Source organism: Balaenoptera physalus (genome assembly GCF_965194825.1).
Source record: "Balaenoptera physalus genome assembly, chromosome: 2".
Taxonomy (NCBI): domain Eukaryota; kingdom Metazoa; phylum Chordata; class Mammalia; order Artiodactyla; family Balaenopteridae; genus Balaenoptera; species Balaenoptera physalus.
Window position 1 is genome coordinate 112,840,931 of NC_138883.1, and position 20,597 is coordinate 112,861,527.

General features: G+C 53.3%; 1 protein-coding gene across 8 annotated transcripts; it reads right to left on the reverse strand.

The window, feature by feature from the left end:
* Nucleotides 1-1,693: 1,693 nt before the first annotated feature.
* On the reverse strand, nt 1,694-20,585 carry CLN6 (CLN6 transmembrane ER protein). Of its 8 annotated transcripts, none has more exons than XM_082447933.1 (9): nt 20,327-20,585; nt 17,202-17,261; nt 13,860-13,974; nt 10,553-10,651; nt 9,213-9,401; nt 8,854-8,909; nt 7,144-7,227; nt 6,585-6,677; nt 2,951-5,507 (listed from the first exon to the last, which is right to left on the reverse strand). In XM_082447933.1, the coding sequence occupies exons 1-9, from the start codon at nt 20,410-20,412 to the stop codon at nt 5,243-5,245; spliced, it is 1,047 nt and encodes a 348-aa protein (XP_082304059.1). In that variant the 5' UTR covers nt 20,413-20,585; the 3' UTR covers nt 2,951-5,242. The 8 variants fall into 8 exon arrangements, with proteins under 8 accessions (XP_082304065.1, XP_082304059.1, XP_082304058.1 ...); XM_082447932.1 differs by having other exon boundaries at nt 7,144-7,266; nt 20,327-20,583; XM_082447938.1 differs by lacking the exon at nt 6,585-6,677 and adding an exon at nt 6,803-6,921 and having other exon boundaries at nt 5,371-5,507; nt 7,144-7,266; nt 20,327-20,583.
* Nucleotides 20,586-20,597: the final 12 nt, after the last annotated feature.

The window sequence follows — 20,597 nt, forward strand, 5'->3', positions numbered from 1 at the left end:
ACCCATCAGTGTACGAAACCTCCCCCAAGGGATGGAGCCTGGGCCTTCTTCCACTAAAGGTGCTATCTCAGGAGGACCAGCTGTCTCCGTCAGGCCAGTGGGGTCCTCCAATGGTGTAGGTCACCAGGCCTCAGATAGCGTGTAACTCTGCACTCAGTGGGCCAGTAGCTCAAGGGCTACGTTGACTTCAACAGACATGCCACTTAGTTATGGTTTGGACTTGTGCGTGCCCGGACTTGGGCTTCTGGAAGGTATCCTTTAGCCACTCGGCTATGGGATCTTGAGTACGTACAGTCACTGGGGTGCCTTCTGGGAGGTCTTTCACCTGTTGTGAAGCACTGTACATTGCACAGCGCTGTCGTTCCATCACACGGCACCGTTATTCCGCCCCCTTCCACGGGTGGGACCAGAAGCCCAAGGGCACTCTTGTGATTACGCTGTTACCACAGGCCCCAACCAAACCCTTGGGGCTAACTGGCCACGTCCAACTCACAAGCCTGTCCCTGAGTTCATATCCCTAAAGCCCTGGATCTGTTTAACAGCCACCTTGGCTTGGGTGAAGGCATCTTCCTCCCCCGGGTCCTCTTCCCACCGAGCTCCCTTCTTTACAGGCTTGAACAAGGGTCAAAACGTTTGGGCCAGATGCGGGGTGGAAGGCCTCCAATAGCCCAACAGCCTTAGCCAGGTCTCTCATTGTTTCGGGGTGATGGCTCACAGGTGTGCTTGCATTTTGCCAGTAACTGCTGAGGGTACCACTTTTGGCTTACCTGACCAGATAAGACCCAAGTAGTGGACAGGTCATCCAGGTCTTTGCCTTCTGTCTGCATTCTCCAGCCATCCGTCTGCTGTCAAATGAGCTCCAAGCGTGGGGGCTGCTACTGTGAAACGGGAAACAGACCCTGAGGTTAACAGAATATCACCATTATGATGGGAGAGAGAGGCATCCCTCCTGATGGTCAGCTGCCTCCGCTCTGGGGGAGAAAAGAGCTCTTCATCTGTGCCTGGGGGACAGGGAGCTCGATGACCTCGTCCCAATCTTCTTCCTCTTCAGCAGTGCTCTCTGTAGGGTCCCACGCCTTGGGGTTCCCATTTGGACGGGCCCCAACCATCTGGACTCCCTGTCGGGGAAGCTGCCTTCCCTTCAGCCACGCGGCGTGGCGGGTGAAGTGTCTGCTTCCCATCTTGTTGCCTCAATCTGGCCATTAACGTTCCAGCAGTTTTGGTTTGGGCCAGCCTGGCATCCCAGCTGTAGGCCCCGAGCCTGAGCCTCGGGCAGTTGCTCAGTGTCTGTGGCCTTTCGCAGCCTCCAAAGCAGCAGCCAGCCCACAGTCACGGCTACCCCCTCCACCGTCTAGCTTCTTTTTCCCCACAGTAACGGCAGCGACAGCTCTGCGACACCCTCGGGGTGCTCTATGGATTGGCCCGTCTCTTGGCGGCCCCCATTCATCAAGGACAGACGCCACAGGGCCCCGCACACGAGTGGATGGCCACCCCCGGATGCCTCACAGCTTTCCATTTCCCGTCCTTGTTCCCTGACATCTCGGTGCTCCCGGCAGTTTCCTTGGCTTCTCAGCTGGCTCGCCAATTGTTGGGCTGCACTCCCGCAGGCCTGCATGCCTTGCAGTGGCCCAGCCTTGAGACCAAAGGAACAGCCCAGAGACAGTGACAGAGACATCAGTGATTTGCTGGATAGGGGATCTTACACGTTCGAAGCAACATCCTGGAGCAACACCCCACCGTGGGCGGCAGACAGGCCTCGGCAGCCGCCTTTGCTGCTCCTGCGGGGGAAGGAGGCTACCAGTTATAGGGGGAATTGACTTTAGGTGGGCTCATCAGTTACTAGGGACTAGTTAAGCCCTAGAATTACGAGGATTGGATAGTCATGGTAGTGAAGTTGGGCCTGGTCGAGCTGGGGATGTACAGAGAGAAATAGAACAGCCACCTTGAATGATCTGACCATACACGTGACATTTCCTTGCGTTTAGGTCAGTGTGTGCTCGAGTTTCGGGCTGTGTGTTCCCCAAGGCACACCAACTGAGACACCCTGGGTAACTCCTTTTTTACGTGTTTTTAGGTGTCTCTACGGGGTGTTTGTAATGTTGAAAACACCTGCATAGGGTGGTGTTTACCTGAGGGTTCACTATACAAAAACTCTCAAGGTGTATGCTTTACCTTGTTGTGTGTAGGCTACACTTCAACTCAGGATGCAAAACAGAAACCCCCTCCAATGCCAGTTGGGGGCTGAGATTTTGTTCACCTGAAGGGCCCTATCAATAGAATTTCTGATATAGCAGGTTAAAGGGGGAAAGAATCTGCATTTTCTTCTGCCACCCAGATGCTGCCAGTTAGGGCCATACTTTGAAAACCATTGGCCTAGAGTTTTCTAGGTGGAGGGAAGCCAGGTTGCAATTAAGAAGTATTTCTAGGGCAATATTTTCAGTAAACTGCCCAAAGAGATCTTGGTCAAGAGGGACATGACTCTCCAAGGCTCCAATAACTTGCTGTGATTTCTTTTCCATTCTGAATACTCGTTTTCATACCGAATTTTTTACTTTTTTTTTTTTTTTTTTTTTACTGTTTTCTTATCAAGCACCCCCAAAATTGTATAAGCTTCAGACCCCACATAACCAGGCCTATGCCTGCTCAGAAGATATCCATTAAGTCCTTCTATGGAGAACAGGCTTGGAGCAGGCTTTGGAGTTAACAGTGGCCTTGAGGTAGGGAAGGATTCAAACAAGGTTGCTGGGCAGGTGGAGGCCCTAGTGTGCTGAAAGGCCGCAGCTGGCTTATGAATTAAGAATGTGCAGACTTGTGACCTGCTGAGTCAGGGGGCACAAGCCACCCACGCGGGGGCGGCAGGCATCTCCCTCAGCATCCAGCTCCCACTCTGGGGAAATGAAACCCACGGGGTCCTTTTGACTGAAGGCAGTTTCAATACATCCACACGAAGGAAGCAGAGCCACAAGATTTATTATTTCAGCTCCCAGAGGCCAGGGGGCGCAATGAGCCAGGGGAAGGACCATCCCCCGTCCCAGGTCCTGAGGGAGAAGAGAGCAGGGTACCAAGCACCTATATCATACAGTGGTAGGGGTCACCAGCTTTCTATGGGTTTAAACGCTGAGTGGTTATTTTAAAAGGTGCCTGGGAAAAGCAAAGTGGGAATCCTAAACTCCAGTCTTTATGTCCACACTCCGGGTGTGAGGAGGGTTACCATACTGTAACATGCCTCAGCAGCAAGCCTGAAAAACAAAGCTGCTTTCCTCAGAAGGTGTTTTTCTCATCACAACATGGCCTACAATGATGCGGCTCCTGTTCAGCGTGGCCCTCCCCTGTGTTTTCTAGTAACAGTAGCCCACAAAGCCCCTGGTGGCTGTGTGGTGAGGCTGAGACCCTCAAAGATCAAGAGCTGAGGACCCGGGGGATTAAACAGCTTGCCCAAGGCTACGTGCCAACCTCCCACAAACCAGGCTCGCCACCTTCCCCCACAGGGCAGCCTCTCTGCTTCAGCCTCTGGAACGGGCTGCAGCACAGCTGGGAGGCTCAGGGGGACATCTTTGAGGGGCAGGTCTGGAGATGCCCTATGCTGGTCCTCACACCTGTGACCCCGCCCCCCCCAGACTCCTCTGAAGCGAGCTGGGACCTAGAGGAGGCCCTTCTTGCTGGTGACCCCCAACCGCAGGATCCTACTAAGTGGCACGGAGGGCCAGGGGACAGTGGCAGCACCTGCTCTCAGCCACACGGGGCTGAGTGGGCCCTTGGGGTCAGCCCAGGGCTCCTGCCTGGGCCCCAGACCAGCCACTCCCTCCCGTGCTCCAGGGACCACCCTCCTCCTGCCTCCCAAATTCACTCCCCAAGTAGGAAGCAGCAGCCAGCCAGGCTGGGCTCCACACGGCCTCTAGTCACACCTCTCACCCCTGATGCTGCCAGCACACGGGGACTGACGGGGGCTGGGGGACCACTGCATCAAGGGTGAAAGGAGGCCCTGAGGCACAGGGCTCCCTGAGAGCACAGGAGAGGAGGCGGGGCCGGGGGAGGCGAGGCAGGCCCCCGAGACCCCTGCGCACACGCAGGCCGGCACTGATGGGAAATTAGGCCGTGGGCCTGCAGCCGTGGGAGGAGACCGGGCCCCAGTGCCTCGGGGGAGGCGGCGGGGGGGCGTCCCATGGGGAACGAGGGCCCCTTTCCTGGGAGCAGGCCTGCTGGCGGCAGGCAGAGACTGAGGCTGAGACAAGGCTGTCTGAAGAGCCTCACGACGTGCCCACCCCTAGTGAGCGGCTCAGGGAACAGTGCAAGTGCCTGAGAACTCTGCCTTCGGCGGCCACTCAGAAACCTGCAGTCAGCCTCACACGAAGTGGGGCCACGATCCTGGAGCGGGGAGGGAGAGAGAGCTTCTGGCAGAGGGAGATCAGAGACCACTGCCAGACCCTGAGATCAGGCCGGTGGGTGGCGGGGAGGGCTGGCCTCTGGCTCCCCACGGTCGGGTGGCTCAACACCCCGTGCAGCCTGAGGTCGGGTGAGGATCTGGGGTGCACGTACCCCTCCCGGGGTCAGAGAGGGCAGGGGCGGGGTAGAACCACTCACCCCTCCTAAGGGTGCCCCAAGAGGAGACTGCAACCCGCCCACCAACACGCTTTGGGACCGTGGGCCCAACTCTTGCAAATGAGGCCCAGGGAAGGGTTGTGCTTTGCTCATTAATGCACAGCGAGTTCATGTAACCCGTGTAATCTAGCCTCCAGGGTCTGGGCGGGCCTGAGGAGTGAACCAGGTAGTAGGTGAAAGACCAAATCCCCTCCCAACCTCTGCCCCACCCAGGCCTCTCTGGCAGCTACCAGAAGACAGCCCAGGAAGAAGAGATAGCCCTGAGCAGTGGAAGTGAGAGGGCCCGATTCCATCAGATGCACAGGAAGGCAGGCCCCAGCTCTTGGCCTGGACACACTGCCTCAAACTACATCCCATCCTGAAGAGGCAAACCGAATGGAAACTTGACCAAAACAATTCAGTCTCACAGTGATGCACTCTGCATGTGTGTGCATGTGCACACAAACATACACACACACAACTAACCACACGCACGATGCATACTCTCACCCATGCTCTTAAGCCATGGGTTGCACACACGTGGGTGGACACACACACACACACACACACACACACACACACACACACTCCCTATGCTCAGATGCCCTCAATGGCCCATCTCCCACTCGGCAGAGCACCAGTGGCCAGTGCCCCGGACTCAGTGTCAGCTGCTGACGTGGAGGGTGTAGAAGGCCCAGGGCTCGGGGACGTAGATGACGCCGGGGTACTTCTTCCTGAGTACAGGGTCATTCCATAGCCAGGCGACCCAGAGCGCCACGAGCAGGAGGGTGAGGGCAAAGGAGGAGAAGAGGAAGAGGCCGTTGCTGTCCAGGAAGAGGCGCTTGCGCTTCTGGTGCAGGACAAGGGCCAGCATGGCGAAGAAGGTGAAGATGAAGAGGATGAAGATCTGGCCCTCTGTGACCAGGTACCTAAGGAGGCCAGTGGGTGAGGGGAGGTGGGTGCCGTGACAGCCCATCCTGCCCGGCATCCCTCCCTCTACCCAAGTACCAGGCTGCCCACCCAGTCGGTCAGAATAGCGCATCAAATGAGGGGCTCAGGCAACCACTTCACTCTGAGCCATGGCCCATACGCAGCATATTGATTTGGCTTGTAGAGTTACTATTTTTTAAAATGTTGAGTTTGTTGCCAATATGTAAATAGCAGATTACCTGCCAATGTGGAGTTCTGGTTTCCCTGCTCACGTTAGGCTTGTATTCCCACATGACAATAACTGATGAGGAGAAAGCAGCTGCTGCCTTTAGAGAGAGCATTGTTCTGCAGCTTGCCACAGTCCCCACCACTCCCTACTGCCTCACTTGATGCCTGCTTCATGCATTTCTGTTACCAGCTTGGTTCCTAAAGGCGTCTGAGTTTGGGAATGCAGTTTCAGCTGATGGAAGTTGTCATTACTGTCTCCTTGAAGGCTGGGATAGTCTCATCTCCCAGGGTTCTCTCCAGCTCTTAAGGCAGTACCTAGCATGTGGCCAGGAACTCAGTAACACCGGCTAGAGGGCTTCTGAGAGGTTATCTCGTCCACTCCCCTGCCTATAGAGAGAACCGCAATGCTGACCCATCCCACTCAAGGAACTACATCGCTCTGCAACTTAGTGGCTGTGTCACCTTGGGGAATTTACATGACATCTTGGAGCCTCTGTTTTCTTGCTCATAAAGGGGGCATAAATGGCCCTATCTCTCAAGAACTACATACTTGGAAAAGCATATTGTTCAATAAACGGCCTCCTGTAGCTATCACTCTGGTAGTGCTATGGGTAAGAACGGGCCGAAGCTCCTTCCCACGTCTCACCTCTTTCCCTCCAGCTGTAGTTACCACCCATTCCTGTTAATCCTGCCCTCAGCGGGTATGCGGATTCGCTCTGGTGGACCCCCACAGCTGGCCAGGGGCAGCCCCTGGAGGTGGGCCGGAGCTGGCCCCAGGAGAGGAGGCCCTTTTCATTTGGCTGGAGGCTTCCCACCAGAGAAGGGCTAGTTGTTTCCAGGACACCCACAATCCCCAGGGGAGCCTTTCTCCAGAGCGGAAGTGACAGAGGAGGGGTAGGAGCCTGGCTGAGGCCTGGATCCTCTGGAACGGGAAGAGAGAGCTGGAGGGAAAAGGAAACCAGGCAGGGAGCCCCTGAGGCCATGGAATTCCCCACATATCTGTCCTTGTCATCTCCATGATGCTTCATAGTTTACAAAGCCCCCTTCTCTCCCCCTGGATTCTCACCATGTCCTAAGAGGGAGACAGGCGGGTATTATCCCCATTTCACAGAGGAGTAAATTGAGGTCGCAAGGCCTTTACAGGGCCTGGTGTCGGAGATGGATTCTATTGGCCCCGAGGTTGCACTGTGAATGTGAAGAGGTCACACTCAGGCCTGGCTTCCTGGTCACAGAGCGGCCACCATTAGGCAGTCACAGTCCCCACTGAAAGAGCAGGAAGCAGGGACCTCAACAGGGAGAGTCTCACCTGGGGTCACACAGCAGCCCTGCGGTCAAGAGCACATTTTCACTACCTGGCTCACTAAGGGCCCCCACCCTCCCCGCACCCCAGGTCCAGCGTCCACTCACCAGTAGTACAGGCCACTGGGCACCACCAGGAGCAGGGCTGCCCCTGGCATTGAGCTCTCAGCTTTGGTGGGAGTGAAGCAGCCGCTGAAGTACATGAAGAGGATGAGGAAGAAGGGGATGTACCTGCAGCAGGGAAGACAGTGCTGAGCCGCCCAGCTGCCCCGCCCAGCTGCCCCCACCCAGGGTCTCTTCCCCCGCCCGTCCTTGTACTGGTTCCCTGCACCATCCTATGCAGTCTCACTTCATGGCTTACAAAAATGCCTGGTTCGGGTGGCACTCTTCCCTGGCAGCCTTTCCCAAGCAGGGGGCCCAGGAGGGAAGCAGGAAGATGAGGTCTGCTCCCTGAGCACATGCCGATCACAGCCCCGCAGGCTGGGGGGTGAGGGGAGGGGCAGCTCTCTCCCACGCGGCGCTGGCCACCCCACTCACGTGTGTGTGTGTGTGTGTGTGTGTGTGTGTGTGTGTGTGTGTGTGTGTGTGTGTGTGTGTGTGTGTGTGTGTGTGTGTGTGTGTGTCTGCCTCGTGTACGCACCCAAATACCAGCAGTCCCAGCCCCTCACTGCCCTGGAAAGGGGTGTACCCAGCAGGGTCGAGGAGGGAGAGGCCCGAGGTCCCAGTTTAAAATAAGGTGGGGGGGACAGCACCTGCCAGGGGCCTCCAAAGAGCTCTGTGAAGCCCCTTCACCCACACTCAGCCCACAGCCTCACCCCCTTTCCACACACACACCATCTCACCCCAAAGGTACCGCCCTCTCTCCTCTCCACACACAGGCTGCTTTCCCCACGCAGCTGTGCCATCACACACACCCCCTTTCTCTTCCCACGCACCATCTTGTCTCCTTCCCCACCTTCCCCTCTTCCCCCCTCATGTGGCCCCCGCACCCTCCCAGTCCTCTCCTGCTCCTTCGTTTCTCCAAGCCTCTCTTCCTCTCTCCTCCTCCTGTCCCCAGCCTTCCATGGGAAGGGTCTTCTGGCACAAGCCAGGGAGAACTGGCAAGAGGCCTGCCTGTCCAGGAAGCCCCTGACCTTCCAGGCCCCCAAACAGAACCTAGAAACACAGCATAGGGCAAGTGCGACAAGAGTAAGCCCACCTCGCTCGGGAGTGGGGCCACCCAGGCCCAGGGCTGGCTCTGTCACTAGCTGTCAACCCATGGCCAAACCCCCTCCCATTGGCCCCAGCTTATCCTGTGTAAGGTGTGGGCCTGGAACAGATGACTGCCCCCAGCTGGGGCCCTGCATCTCCTGTGGCTGAGCCCGCATTCGTGAGGTTTCCTCCACTGTGGGTGAAGGGGTGGGAGGCGCCCCCCTGGGAGTTCGGAGGAGCGGGGGCACAGGCAGCACCCCTGCCCCCGCCCCACCCCCGACCTAGTCCAGCCGGACCTACTCATCTTCCTCTCCGCCTCCATGCCCAAGACCGCAGCCCAACACAGCGGGGTCCCCATCCCCAGGGTGGGGGAGATGTTTATCAGCACTGCAGCCTCGGCCCAGGGAGGACAGCCACTCGCTGCCCTCTAGTGGCCGCCGCGGGCACCGCGGGCTGGCGGGAGCGGAAGGCGGCGCGGCGGGAGCCAGAGCTGAGTGACAGCGCCCCCGCCGGGGAAGAGCACGCCGTTCCAGCCGCTGCGCTCGACACCTGGAGACCCCAGGCCCTTGTTCAGTGTCACCAAGGCCGGCGGCAGAGCTGGCTGAGGCCACGGGCCCCATTACTCACCACATGGAGTGGCCCAGGTACTCGTCGTAGTAGTAGAGCAGCTCAAAGGAGTCGATCTGGGGGTGGCAGAGGCGAGGCAGGGGCAGAGGGGGCAGGGCTTCGGGGAGGGGCTTCAGGGAGGGTGCGGGACCCACGCAACCCGGCGGACCCCTCCCCCCAATGCCGAGGCCTCCCCCAGCTGCCCTCAGTCCCTCCCTGCCCGGAGGAGGGGGCCCTGGTGGGAGCCTACGTGCCACTTCCTAGTAACACAGGAGCATCCTAGCTTGGCGGGGCGGCCTGCCCTCATCTAGGGCACCGTGATAGGTCGGGCAGCCTCTTTGGCCCCCTGGACAGACCGCAGGGCCGGGGTGGAGGCTCACCAGCGTCTCCGGCTTGAGATTCTTGATGATGGGGTTCTCACGGACTGACAGGTGGTTCTGGTAGCCGCTGAAGATCAGGCGGTGGTTTACAGAGTCACCCACCAGGTGGATGCTGGCGCCCATGATGAAGGTGATGATGCTGACATAGATCATGGAGCGCGGCAGAGTGCGTGGGGACCGCTCGATGAGCTGAGGTCAGAGGGAGGCCCGACAGCATGACCCCCGCCTCCACCATGATAGGAGACACCCTCTGCTCCCCTCCCTCACACCCAGAGTGGGAGGGATGCCACCAGCTGGAACGTCACTCTCAAACTGGTGGGTCCCTTTAGTGGGGCCAGTCCAGCCTCCAGAGTCCCACAAGATCCCTGTGAACCCAGCAGGGGCCAGGGATCAGCACCCTCTTGTGCTGGAGGGGAAACACACTCAGCAGGGCCAGCTCTGCCCAAGGACACACATACCCACGGGCTGTGCTGGAGGTGACACAGGCATCCAGGCTCCAGGCCCCGCCCTCCCACCACCCCCAGTACTGCTCCTGGGTCACTGGGCTGGCCTGTTGAGGAGACCCTCCCATTTCTGAGCAAATGAGCAATCCAAGCAAACAAAAATGAAAATGACAGGGATGCAGCAGGTGCTTCTGAAACTAAATTATTTTACTAAAGACCCTCTGAATTCTGAGATTACACCTTCCCTATTTTTTGGAGATCTGAAATGTCTCTCTAAAAACAAAATGATGGGGACAGTAAACAGCGATAGTTTTAAGAGCCCTTATGTGGCAAAATGCAAAGCCAGCATTGCCGAGAGCTACCTTGGAGATAGCCATCACCCAGATGTCTATCTCCTGCAGCTATCTAGGAGATAGCTCTGTGTTCCCAGTGGTATCTCAAAGTCAGGGATCTCCAGGCCAGAGGAGAGAGCTCACCCTCCTTTGCTGCCCTTCCTGCCACCTGGCCCCCACCTGCCTTCCCAACTGGTCCCTGACCTCACCCTGGGCGATCCAGCCACTCCTTCCACCTCAGCCTCCCCAGATGTATTATGGCTCCTCCAGCACGGCCTTGTCTTCAGGTGCTCCTGCCTGAAGGTCTCTCCCAGTTCATCCCCAAGCACACCAGGCGGAGGCCCAAATCAAACGCCCCTCCTTGGGGAGGCCTTCTCCATGCCTCCCAGCCAGAGGCAGTCTCGCCTCTCCTGGGGCTTGACATGTCCCTCTATCACAGCCTTTGTCCCCGAGTCAGGCAGGGGACAGCCTGATTCAGGGCACTCCCGGGGCTCGGCACCAGCTTCCTGCCAGGTGCAGGAAGAAATGAGGGTGGGAAGGGAGGGCAGGGAGCCTTGGACTGTACCTTGAGCAGGAGAAAGGGCGTGATGATGTTGTAGGCCATGTGGAAGTAGTCCCCCACGCTGGGCTTGTTGAGCGGAAACCACTCGAGAGGAAACACCAGCTGGGGAGCAAGGGGAGGAATGGTTTTTACTAGGCACAGCCCCATGAGGCCCTCAGAACCTCTTTTGCACACACTTCATTCTTTCTGTGATCTCTTGGGATCCTCTCAGCAGCACTGAAGTGAAGGTGTTTTCAGACAGACAAACTGAGTCCCAGAGAAGGTAAGCACACAGCAGACACAAATCCAGGGCCTGACCGTGTGTCCCTCTCCCTGTGGGTACTAAATAAAGGTCCCTGGGTACCGGCCTGAGAGTTGGAGGCTCCTTTGGGACTCAGTTGTGCACCAACTTTCTGGGTGACCCTGGGCAAGTTCTTCCCCTCTTCAGGCCTCAGTTCCCCCATCTGTAACATGAAATGTGGCCCAGGTGATCTACATGGACCCTTAAGGATCTGGCACTCCAGGTCCTAGGATGATGACAAGATCTCCTGGCCACCCAGGTATGGAAAAACACTCTGTCCACTGAGCAGATGGACCACTTCCGAATCAGGTCGAAACTACAGCTTATGAAACAAAGGAGAAAATAAGTGAGCTCTACAAAGTAGATTCAGTTCTTCCTTTTCTACCTTCCCTGAGAGAGGCAGGCAGGCCAGGGCCATTCCTCTGTCTAGAATGCCCTTGTTCCTCCTACTGCTCTACCCAGTGAGACCCAGCCTTGTCGGTGTCAGTGGGAAAACCCCTATTCGAGGTCCAAACACTTCACAACCTCCGCCCTGCCACACTGTACGCCCACTATCTGTTGATTGAGTACACGTGTAATGACCATAAATTTCGATCAAAAATTCACCCTGCAGAAATAAAACTCTCAGGATACAAGAATCTCAATCTCTTCCTCTTTCTTATTTGCTGTGTGCATGTATCTCTGTATCTTTATCTATAGCAAGATATATATGTTGGCTGAAACACTTTGTGATAGCAAACTACCAGAAATAGGCTGACTACTTGAATACACTACAGTACATCTTCTCTATAGAAGGTTAAGTAGCCATTAACAGAAATGACCCCTCATAGGTACTGACATGGAGAGATAGCCATGATATATTCTAAAGTAAAACAAGCAAGTTGTAAAATAAAGTATAAAGTAAAATCTCATTTTGGTTAGAGAAAAAAAAAAAAGGATGTATACATACGTTTGCATGAGTAGAGAAAGGAGTGGAAGGATGAGCCTCAAACTGTCAGGGGTGGAACTGGAAAGGGAGAGTCTCACACTTCTTTATACCCCTGGGTATGAAGTGACTTGTTATATCTATGACATATTACTTTTATAACTTGTAAAAGGTTTTATTTTGTACTTATTACAAATTTGAGACTATCATGGGTACATGTGAAAAGCTTCAGTGTATACACGAGTTTTTCAAATGTATACTCCTGGTGAGCCCACGTAGGGTTATAGTGGCCACAGCAACTCTGAGCAGGATGGGGGAAGTGATTTTCCCTGCAGGAGACCCCTATTAGACCTGATGAGGCTGAGTCCTGGTGAATGAGGAGAGCCATGAGCCTGCCCCTGGCCTCATCTCCCCTCTCCCTGTAACACCAGTCTGATGGGCAGCTCCTTTGTCCCCCAGTATGTGGAACCTTCATGCTGCACGGGGGCTCAGAGCACCTAGTCCGACCAGTCATCTTACAGATGACAGAACCAAAGCCCAGATGACACTGACTTGCCCAAAGTCACTTATAAACCTGACTGGGTGCCCTGACTCCTGGCTCAGTCCCTTTACTTTCACCTACATTTAAAAAACATGTAAACCTATGGCAAGCCTGCAGAAAGAAGAATCAGCAGCCACCATACCTCCTCCCCGACACCATTGCCAGGAAGCTTTTCTTCATCCCCTTCAAGTCTTTGATCCCATGTACACAAGACTGTTAGGGCCGTTACTAATTGGCAGGCAGTCAATATGCATGCCGCTTAGGCATGTTTTTTCTCCTTAAACATTCCAGGTTGCTCTAGAGTATTCATAATTCCTGTTTAATGCCCAGGTAGCATCCTCTAGACTGCATACAGCAAAGCTGATTTACCCAGTCCCTACTGCTGGACACTCAAGTCCCTTCCAAGTTTTGGCTATTATAAGCAACACTGCAATGAACACCTTTGGTACAGAGGCTGTCTTCTTGCTGATTACATCTTCAGGGCAGATTCTTGGGAGGGGTCGTACTGAGTCAGGAGGGATGAACGTATTAGGGTTCTGGATAAAATCATGATGGAAGGGGGTGGGCTCTGGGGCCAGAGTGCCTGGGGGCAGGTGCTGGCTCCTCCACTTGCTGGTTGGGTGATCTTGAGCCAGTTATTTACCCTCTCTATCCTCGAGTCTTCTCATCTATAAAATTGAGATTAATGATAGCATTGATGGGAGAACTAAATAAGTTTAAACACATAAAGAGCTTAGAACAGAGTAAGCGCTCAATGTATGTTAACCGCTATTTCTAGCTTACTGTTATTATTCATTCAGTACAAGTATACTGAGCACATATCTTGCTAGGCACTATTCTAGGTACTAGTTATCGCCTTGACAAACTGCTTTCCCAAAGGGCTTTGCTAATTTGCATTAGCACTAGCATGTATGAGGTGTCAGTTTCAGTGTTGGATATTGTTATTTTTACCACCCACATGCAAAAATTAACACCTTAGTTCTTGGTGGGAACTCACTCAATTTTTTTCACCTTCTGTTACCTGTCTATCTATCTATCTATCTATCTATCTATCTATCTTATTCGTGACAAGTGAGGGGATTTGGTGCTCTTCCAGTATTAATCTCCGTAGAGGCCACCACTGTACACTGATGCATGAAATCGCCTTGGAGGGAAGGGGACAGTTTCACCAGATGACACTAAAAATTACCCAAGGCTCAAGTCATACATGATATGCAAATTCAGCCTATACTCTTCACCTCCAGAAAAACAATACTATCCCAAGGCTGTGGGGAAAGCTGGTGGGATCCTTTCTCATACCCCACCGTCTGAATTGGTGCTTTGGTTAAACCTGGGTGTGAGATATGGGCGGGCGCAGTATGACTAGTCAGGCCCCTCCGGATCCCCCACTCGCTGGCAGCTGCCGCACTGGTCACAGTCGTAGAACTAAAGGACATGAAAGCCTCCAGACCTATTCTCACAGTGTACTGGTACAGGCAATGACTTGTCTGAGGTCACTCTGACAATTCAAGTCACCCTGTCTCCTCACTGCTGGTCAGGGCTCTGTCCACAGCTTCACACTCACCATGGCAATGGGGCGGCCAAAGTCTAGAACCCAGTTCTGCAGGGTGAAGTAGAACCAGAGATCAAGGTGGAAGGGAGCCGTGCTGGCAGCCTCATCAGCCTTGACGGAGCTGTGCCTGGGGAAGGGGCAGACAAAAGGGGTCAGCTCTTCTCTCCTCCCATGCGAAGCTTCCCCACGAGGATGAGCCACAGAGATTTGGGAGCAGGAGGAAGCACACATGATTAAGGTCTAGGAAAAGGTTTTGCTGGAAATACTGTGGTCCATGGGAAGGTATCCTGGGAGTGGACTCCATCTGCCCTGACCTTTGCTTCTCTATGATTCAGGCAGGAAAATGCCCAAAGGGTATAATAACTGTTGGGTTTTCTTACCTATTGGATGACGGGGAAATCAGATGGGGCAAAGGATGCAAATGTGGCTGAAAAGCATGAAACATGGTGATGGATGATGATAGCTAACCTTTGTTGAACACTTTCTATATTCCAGGCACTACTATAGCTGTTTGCATGTACCATCTCATTTAACTCTCTTAATTCTCACAGAAACCATCTGAGGTTAGAATATTACCCCCATTACACAAGTGAAAAAACTGAGGCCCAAGATGTTAAGCAACTTGCCCAAAGTTACATAGCTAAATATTTGAACCTAAATGATTAGGTTCCAGAGCTTATATTTTTAACTTCTAACCCATCATTGTATCCACAGTGATTGGTCCACGGGATGGGCATGTGACCTGAGCTGGATCAATTAGAGCCCTCTGGTGAGATGTGCCTTACAGACTATAGACTGGGATGAACAGGGGATCTCCCTTTCCCTTGGTTTCTGAACCATGAGGAGGTAGGAACAGGGCTGCAGGTGTCCTTCTTCTCACCAATCCACAGTGAAACCTAAGAAGGAAGGCAGCAGGGACAAGGTGATGTGAGAGACGTGGCAAGAAGAGGAGAACCATCTGACAACACACCTTTGGATGCCTGTCTCTCCTGCAAAGCAGTCAGCCATCTGCTCTTCACAAATGAGCTGAAGCTAAAGGGCCAGTGCATGTGCCACCTCCTCCAAGAAGGCTTCCCTGATGAAGCTTTCCCAAAGCCCACTACAGGGAGTGCATCATCCCTAACTCCCACTCAGGCCATGACATCACTGGGCTGGAGTTTTGCTCGTATCTAGACCCTCAAGAAGAAGGGTGATTTTAAGGTTCTCTCAACTCACCAACCTCCCCATCAGAGTACAAATCCTCTTTATAGTGTCCCTGCCACTACTTGCATACCTCCAGTGACAAGCAGCCCACTCCTCCTAAGATGACTGAGATGTAAGTTGTACTGCCCAACTAGTGCCATGACCAGGAGCTGTGTGATGTTGAGTCCATATTCTCCAGAGTTTTCAGCTCAGTACCTGAGTTATGCTCAGTGATTACTGGCTGATATAAAACAATCTCAGTTACCAGTTACTCATTTGTTTTAGTGGCAAACAATAGCTCTGTCAACACTGCTATTGCTTCCACAACTCTGGGATCATTTTTAGCCAATTCCAAGTATGGTCCACAATGGGCTCCTAGAGCAACCCAGACACAGAGAGGCAAGCTCTTGGGGGATCTCATCATCCTCTTGCGGCAAGCAAGGCGGGTGGAGTGGGCCTTTCCTAGGTCAACTAAGTCATCCTGTCCCCTCTACCCAGTGCCCACCACTTACTGAGTGCCGACTGTGTGCTGTGCTAGAAGCTTCACCAGCACCATCTCATCTAATCCCCACAGCCATACCAGGAGGCTGTTACCCTCCCATTTTACAGATAAGGATACTGAGGCTTAACCAAGGTTACCCCCACTAGTAAGAAGCTGCATCAACTATTCCTTTTGTCAGCCTTCCTACTCCCTCCTTCTTCTGGTGAGAGATGATGTATCCTGAGCCACAGGGAGGGCCAGTGACCCAGGCCGGCGCAGTGGGACTTTTCTAACTAGAGTTGAAAAGAGCATCTTCCTTTCGGGTGCTGGGACGCTAAAGATGAGAGCACGAGGCTGCCTGTGGCCAAGGTTCCAGCCTCAAGGGACAGCCAGGTGAGAATGAAGTAGCCCTGCAGAAAGGAGCAGGGAAAAAGAGGAGAAGAAGGCCTGAGAGGGTTCACATTCCCAGTTCCAGGCGTCCCCAAGGCAATGGTTTGGCCACAAGAGCCAATACATTCCCTTTTGCTAAGGGTGCTGTAGTTCACACTGGCTTTCTGACACTCGCAATCCAGGAGTCCTGAAAGGCAGAGAATTCAAACCTGGGTCTACATGGATTCAAGACCTGTGCTCTAAGTATCTTGCTATTTTGTTGGTGATTATTATAAGCTTTGTGGCATATCAGGAGATCAAGATAGAGAGGGATTGGTGTAGCCTGAAGCAGTATGCAAAACCTGCAGGAAGAAAGGGAGCCTGGAAGCATGGTTGGGTGGATTCAAGTAGGCAGAAAAGCAGCAGGAGAGTAGGATCAAAGGCCTGGAGGTGGAAGTGAGAAAGGTGCTGCAGGGAGCTCAGATGCCTGGCTTACTGGTGGAAGGAAGAGGAGGGGCTGCTGGGCCTTCGGACCGAGGCAGATATTCAGTCACTGTCTTAGGCAAGTGACTGGTATAGAGGGCCCACCATGCCCCTTCCCCTTTGTGACCATCAGGGCAAGGCCTCAAAAAGCAGATGGTGGCAACCTCCGGGCCTGAAGAACTTTGATGGGGAAGGAGAATAACAGTCCTCAGTGTTTTACTCTGGAAACCTTCAAACTGGGCAAAGAGCAGGATGTTTGGTACAGGAAATAAAGGCGTTTTGAAAGCCTGGGAAGCACTTAAGTGTGGGTCTCTGGAAGCTGTGGATACCAAGCACACACTAGGGGCTCAGTGACTATTTCCTCTTCCACCTCAGGAGGCACTCAGTCAATGTCCGGATCCCTGTCATGAGTCCAGCCTGGCTGAGCAGAGCAGGAAGAAGAAGGGCAGGTGCAGGGCAGACACCTAACTTGGGAATCAAGATTGGTGAGCATCTGACTGGTTTTCTCCTGCTGAGAACAACAGTGAAAGCACAATGGCAGGTAACCCAAGACAAGGATGGCCTTTAATCTCCTCCACAGCTTTACAAAGTCTACCATCTGGGAAAACTGATACCACGACAGTTGGGGAGCGCATACCATACAGCAGTGGTCCCCAACCTTTCTGGCACCAGGGACCAGTTTTGTGGAAGACAATTTTTCCATGGACGGAGTGCGGTGGGGGGGGGGGGGGCGGAGATGGGGGATGGCTCAGGCAGTAATGCGAGCAATGGGGGGGATGGTTCAGGTGGTGATGGGGAGTGACGGGGAGTGGCAGATGAAGGTTCGCTCACTTGCTCACCTCCTGCTGTGCAGCCCGGTTCCTAACAGGCCGTGGACTGGTACCGGGGATTGGGGACCCCTGCCATAAAGCACATAACATATAGATGAAATATTCAAAGCGGTCAGCAGTCTCAGCCATGGTGGAGTCAAGCAGGGACCTATGAATGGGGACTATAGAGGGACTGATTTTGGTTCTATATACACAATGGTGAAATACCTGACATGATGACAAGTTTGAACAAAAAATGAGAAAATGAAGGCAAAAAAATAAGAGAAAAAAAGGAAAGGCAATTAGAAACTCCAGGAAAAACAAAAGCAATATACGAAAGCAAATGTAACTGGTAAACTTACTGGACTCTGTAGGGAACAATATTTACATGGCTTAACTAATAAAAACATTGTATACTGATTTTCAAAGTTCAGAATCAATCCACAAACAAAACATGGAAGGCAATTATGGTTAAAAAACAGCAAGTAAAAACTACTGTTAACCTTGACAACTTGAAAGTAAAACTATAGATGACAGGAGTTGGGGAAAGGGTAAAGAATGCTAAAGATTAGGGTAGGAGACTAATATTCTTTTAAAAAGGAATCAAGAGATACTGCCCTTATTGTAAATCAACTATACTTCAATAAATAAATAAATAAGTAAACTTTGGGGAAAAAAAGATATTACTTTACAGTTGACCGAAAAAGAAATAATGGTATATACATATTCCTTAAGGCTACAAAGGTAACAAAGAGCAAAACTAAAAATGGTGATACAAAACCATCTTGTGAAGATAGGAGAGGCATAAGTGAACCAAATCATAACAGGAAATTAGTAGGTAAACATTAGCTTAGAGGCTAATAGCAACTGATAAACCAAGAAATAGCAGTGGAGCATAGCTTTTGAGTGTGGACTTTGGAGACTGCCTGGGTTCATATCCCAGCTCTGACTAACCAAATCTTGAGCAAGTTACCTCCTGGGCCTCAATGTTCTCATCTATAAAATGGGGGATAATAGTAGATCTTACGTCAAGAGTTGTGGCTGAATAAATTATGCAAAAACTTTTTTTTTTTTTAATGCAAAAACTTAAGAGCAGGGCTTGGCCCACAGAAAGTGGTATGTACGTAGTATTTGTTATTATTATTTAGAAATATGACTTTAATTCTGGTAGAAACAGTTAAAAGAAGCTAACATGGTTGTCTCTGGTACTAGGGAGAGGTGGAAAAAGGGCCACTGCTTTTTACTCTAAGCCTGTCTGTGCAATTTTATTTAATCATGGGCATGTATTACTTTGATTACAATACAAAAAACTGCCAACAGAGCAGGTGGAAGCTGGAATAGGGTACCCTGAAAGGTAGTGAGCACCTTGTCATTAGAGGTATGTAAGCAAAGCATGAATGTAGCAGAGGAAGTCCAAGCATCCTAGGAGTTAGACAGGATGATTCTGCCCACTGTCTTGTGCAGCAATGATATTGAGAACTGGCCTACAGGCATCCAATGAGGGGGGCAGAGACACCCTGGAAGAGAGCCAGCCTCTCATGCCATCCCCACGAGCAACCTGGATGGTGGGGAGCTCATGGAGGAGTAAAGAGGAATAGCCAGAGTGGAGTAGTAAGAACAGAAAACAGAAATCAGAAACCCTGGGTTTAGGCCCTGGTTCTTGCTGGCAAATGATGTAAACCTCCTTAGACCTCAGTTTCCACACACACAAAATACAAAAAGACTGAGTAAGATGCTGCATGTGGAAACCCCGCATGACCATATCTGCTACTCACACGCTGTTCTAATTGGACTACCACAGTTCAGGCAGTCAAAGACTCCCAACTTATAGGTGATCCAGAACAGACATGTCCTTTAGTAGCACGAAAAAGAGCTACTCTCACCCAAGTCTCTCAGACTTCTTCCCTCGTCCCAAATCATACCACAAACTTCCTAAAACTGAGCACACTAGTGCTCAAAAACCTTCCATGGCTCCCCTGTGCCCTACAGAACAAAAGCTGCATACTTAACCTGCCATTTAGGGCAGGAACTAGGGTGAGGCAAGTGAGGCACACAGGGCCCAACATTTAAGTAGGCATAGGGGAGCCATGGAAGGTTTTTGAACACTAGTGCCCCGAGAGCGTCTCCTTAATTTTTGCACTCAAGGCTCTCACTCTGGTCCCAGCTCTGCTGCCATTCAAGGCCCTTCACAATCAGTCTGCATCCTCCTGCCACCGTACACAAAGAAAGCTCCAGCACCACTCCTTGCCTTTCCCAAGCTTTCCCCTGGCTGGAACAGCTTTTCTTCCCCTGTCACCTACTGAGTTCTCTGAGATGCAGCTCAAGCTCCACTTCCTCCAGGCAGCCCTCCAAGACGACCTCTCAGCCCCTGGACTGTTCCTCCCAGGCCCGCCCTACCGGACTGTGGGACCCTCTCAGCTTCACCTTACCCACCACTTTAGTGCCTGGCACAGCCCTGGACACAACAGAGATGCTTAATGAATGCCTGCTCCATGCAATGAATGTCTATAATTTGTAAAATGGTATGAAAGTCGAGTGGAGGGTAAGATTAAAAGGTGGCTTCTGTACCTTTTCCTCTGTCCCAAGCACCTGGTCTCAGCTATATAAACCAATAACTTCCCCTTACTGAGAGAAGGGAACAGCAACCGTGTGGGAAAAGCCCTTCCTAATTCTTTCTCTGGAGGGGAGCTTCCACATTTCTCTGTCTCTTCCATTTACATTCCCACATTCTTTGGTTCCTCGGGGCAAGGAGTGAGCCTCCTGTTAACATCAGAACCCAAGTCAAGTTTAAAGGCACCCCCAGAACTCGGGTTGGCGCCCGGGGCTTGCAGGCGCGTTGGGGGCCCTAGTGAGCAGAAATGTCCTCTGGGCCCGCCGCCGCCGTCCCCACCCCGAGTTTCCTGGACCCCAGCTGAGCGACTGTCCTAGAGCCGGCCGGGCCGCTGGGCCGTTGAACCCCGCCGCTGAGCCTCCCTGGGCACGGGGCTCCTCCAGGAAGAGAAAGGAGCGCGGAGGCAGGGCTCAGGCGAGTGGGCGAGAAGCAGCAGCAGGGATAGCGCGGGGACAACCCACCCGAGCTCCGTGGCCCCGGTCCCCCGCCCTCCCCGTCACGTGGCGGGGCTGCGGTTCCGCTCCGCCCGCCGGCGCGCGCCCACCTGGCCTGCAGGAAGGAGGCGCCCGGCTGCGCGCCCGGGCCACCCGCCGCTCCCGGGTGTTGCCGCCTTCGCGCCGCCGCCTCCATGGCTGCCCCGCCGGCCGGGCCCTCTGCCCCGCTGCCCGGAGCTGGAGACGGGCTCGGCTGGCCTGACTGCCGCGAAAGCAAATACCCAAAGCGGGTGCAGACCGGCGGGAGAACGCTCGGCCCCAGAGGCGCGGGCCGGAGGAGGGGTCGGCGGGGGCGGGACAAGAGACGCGCCGCGGGAGCGC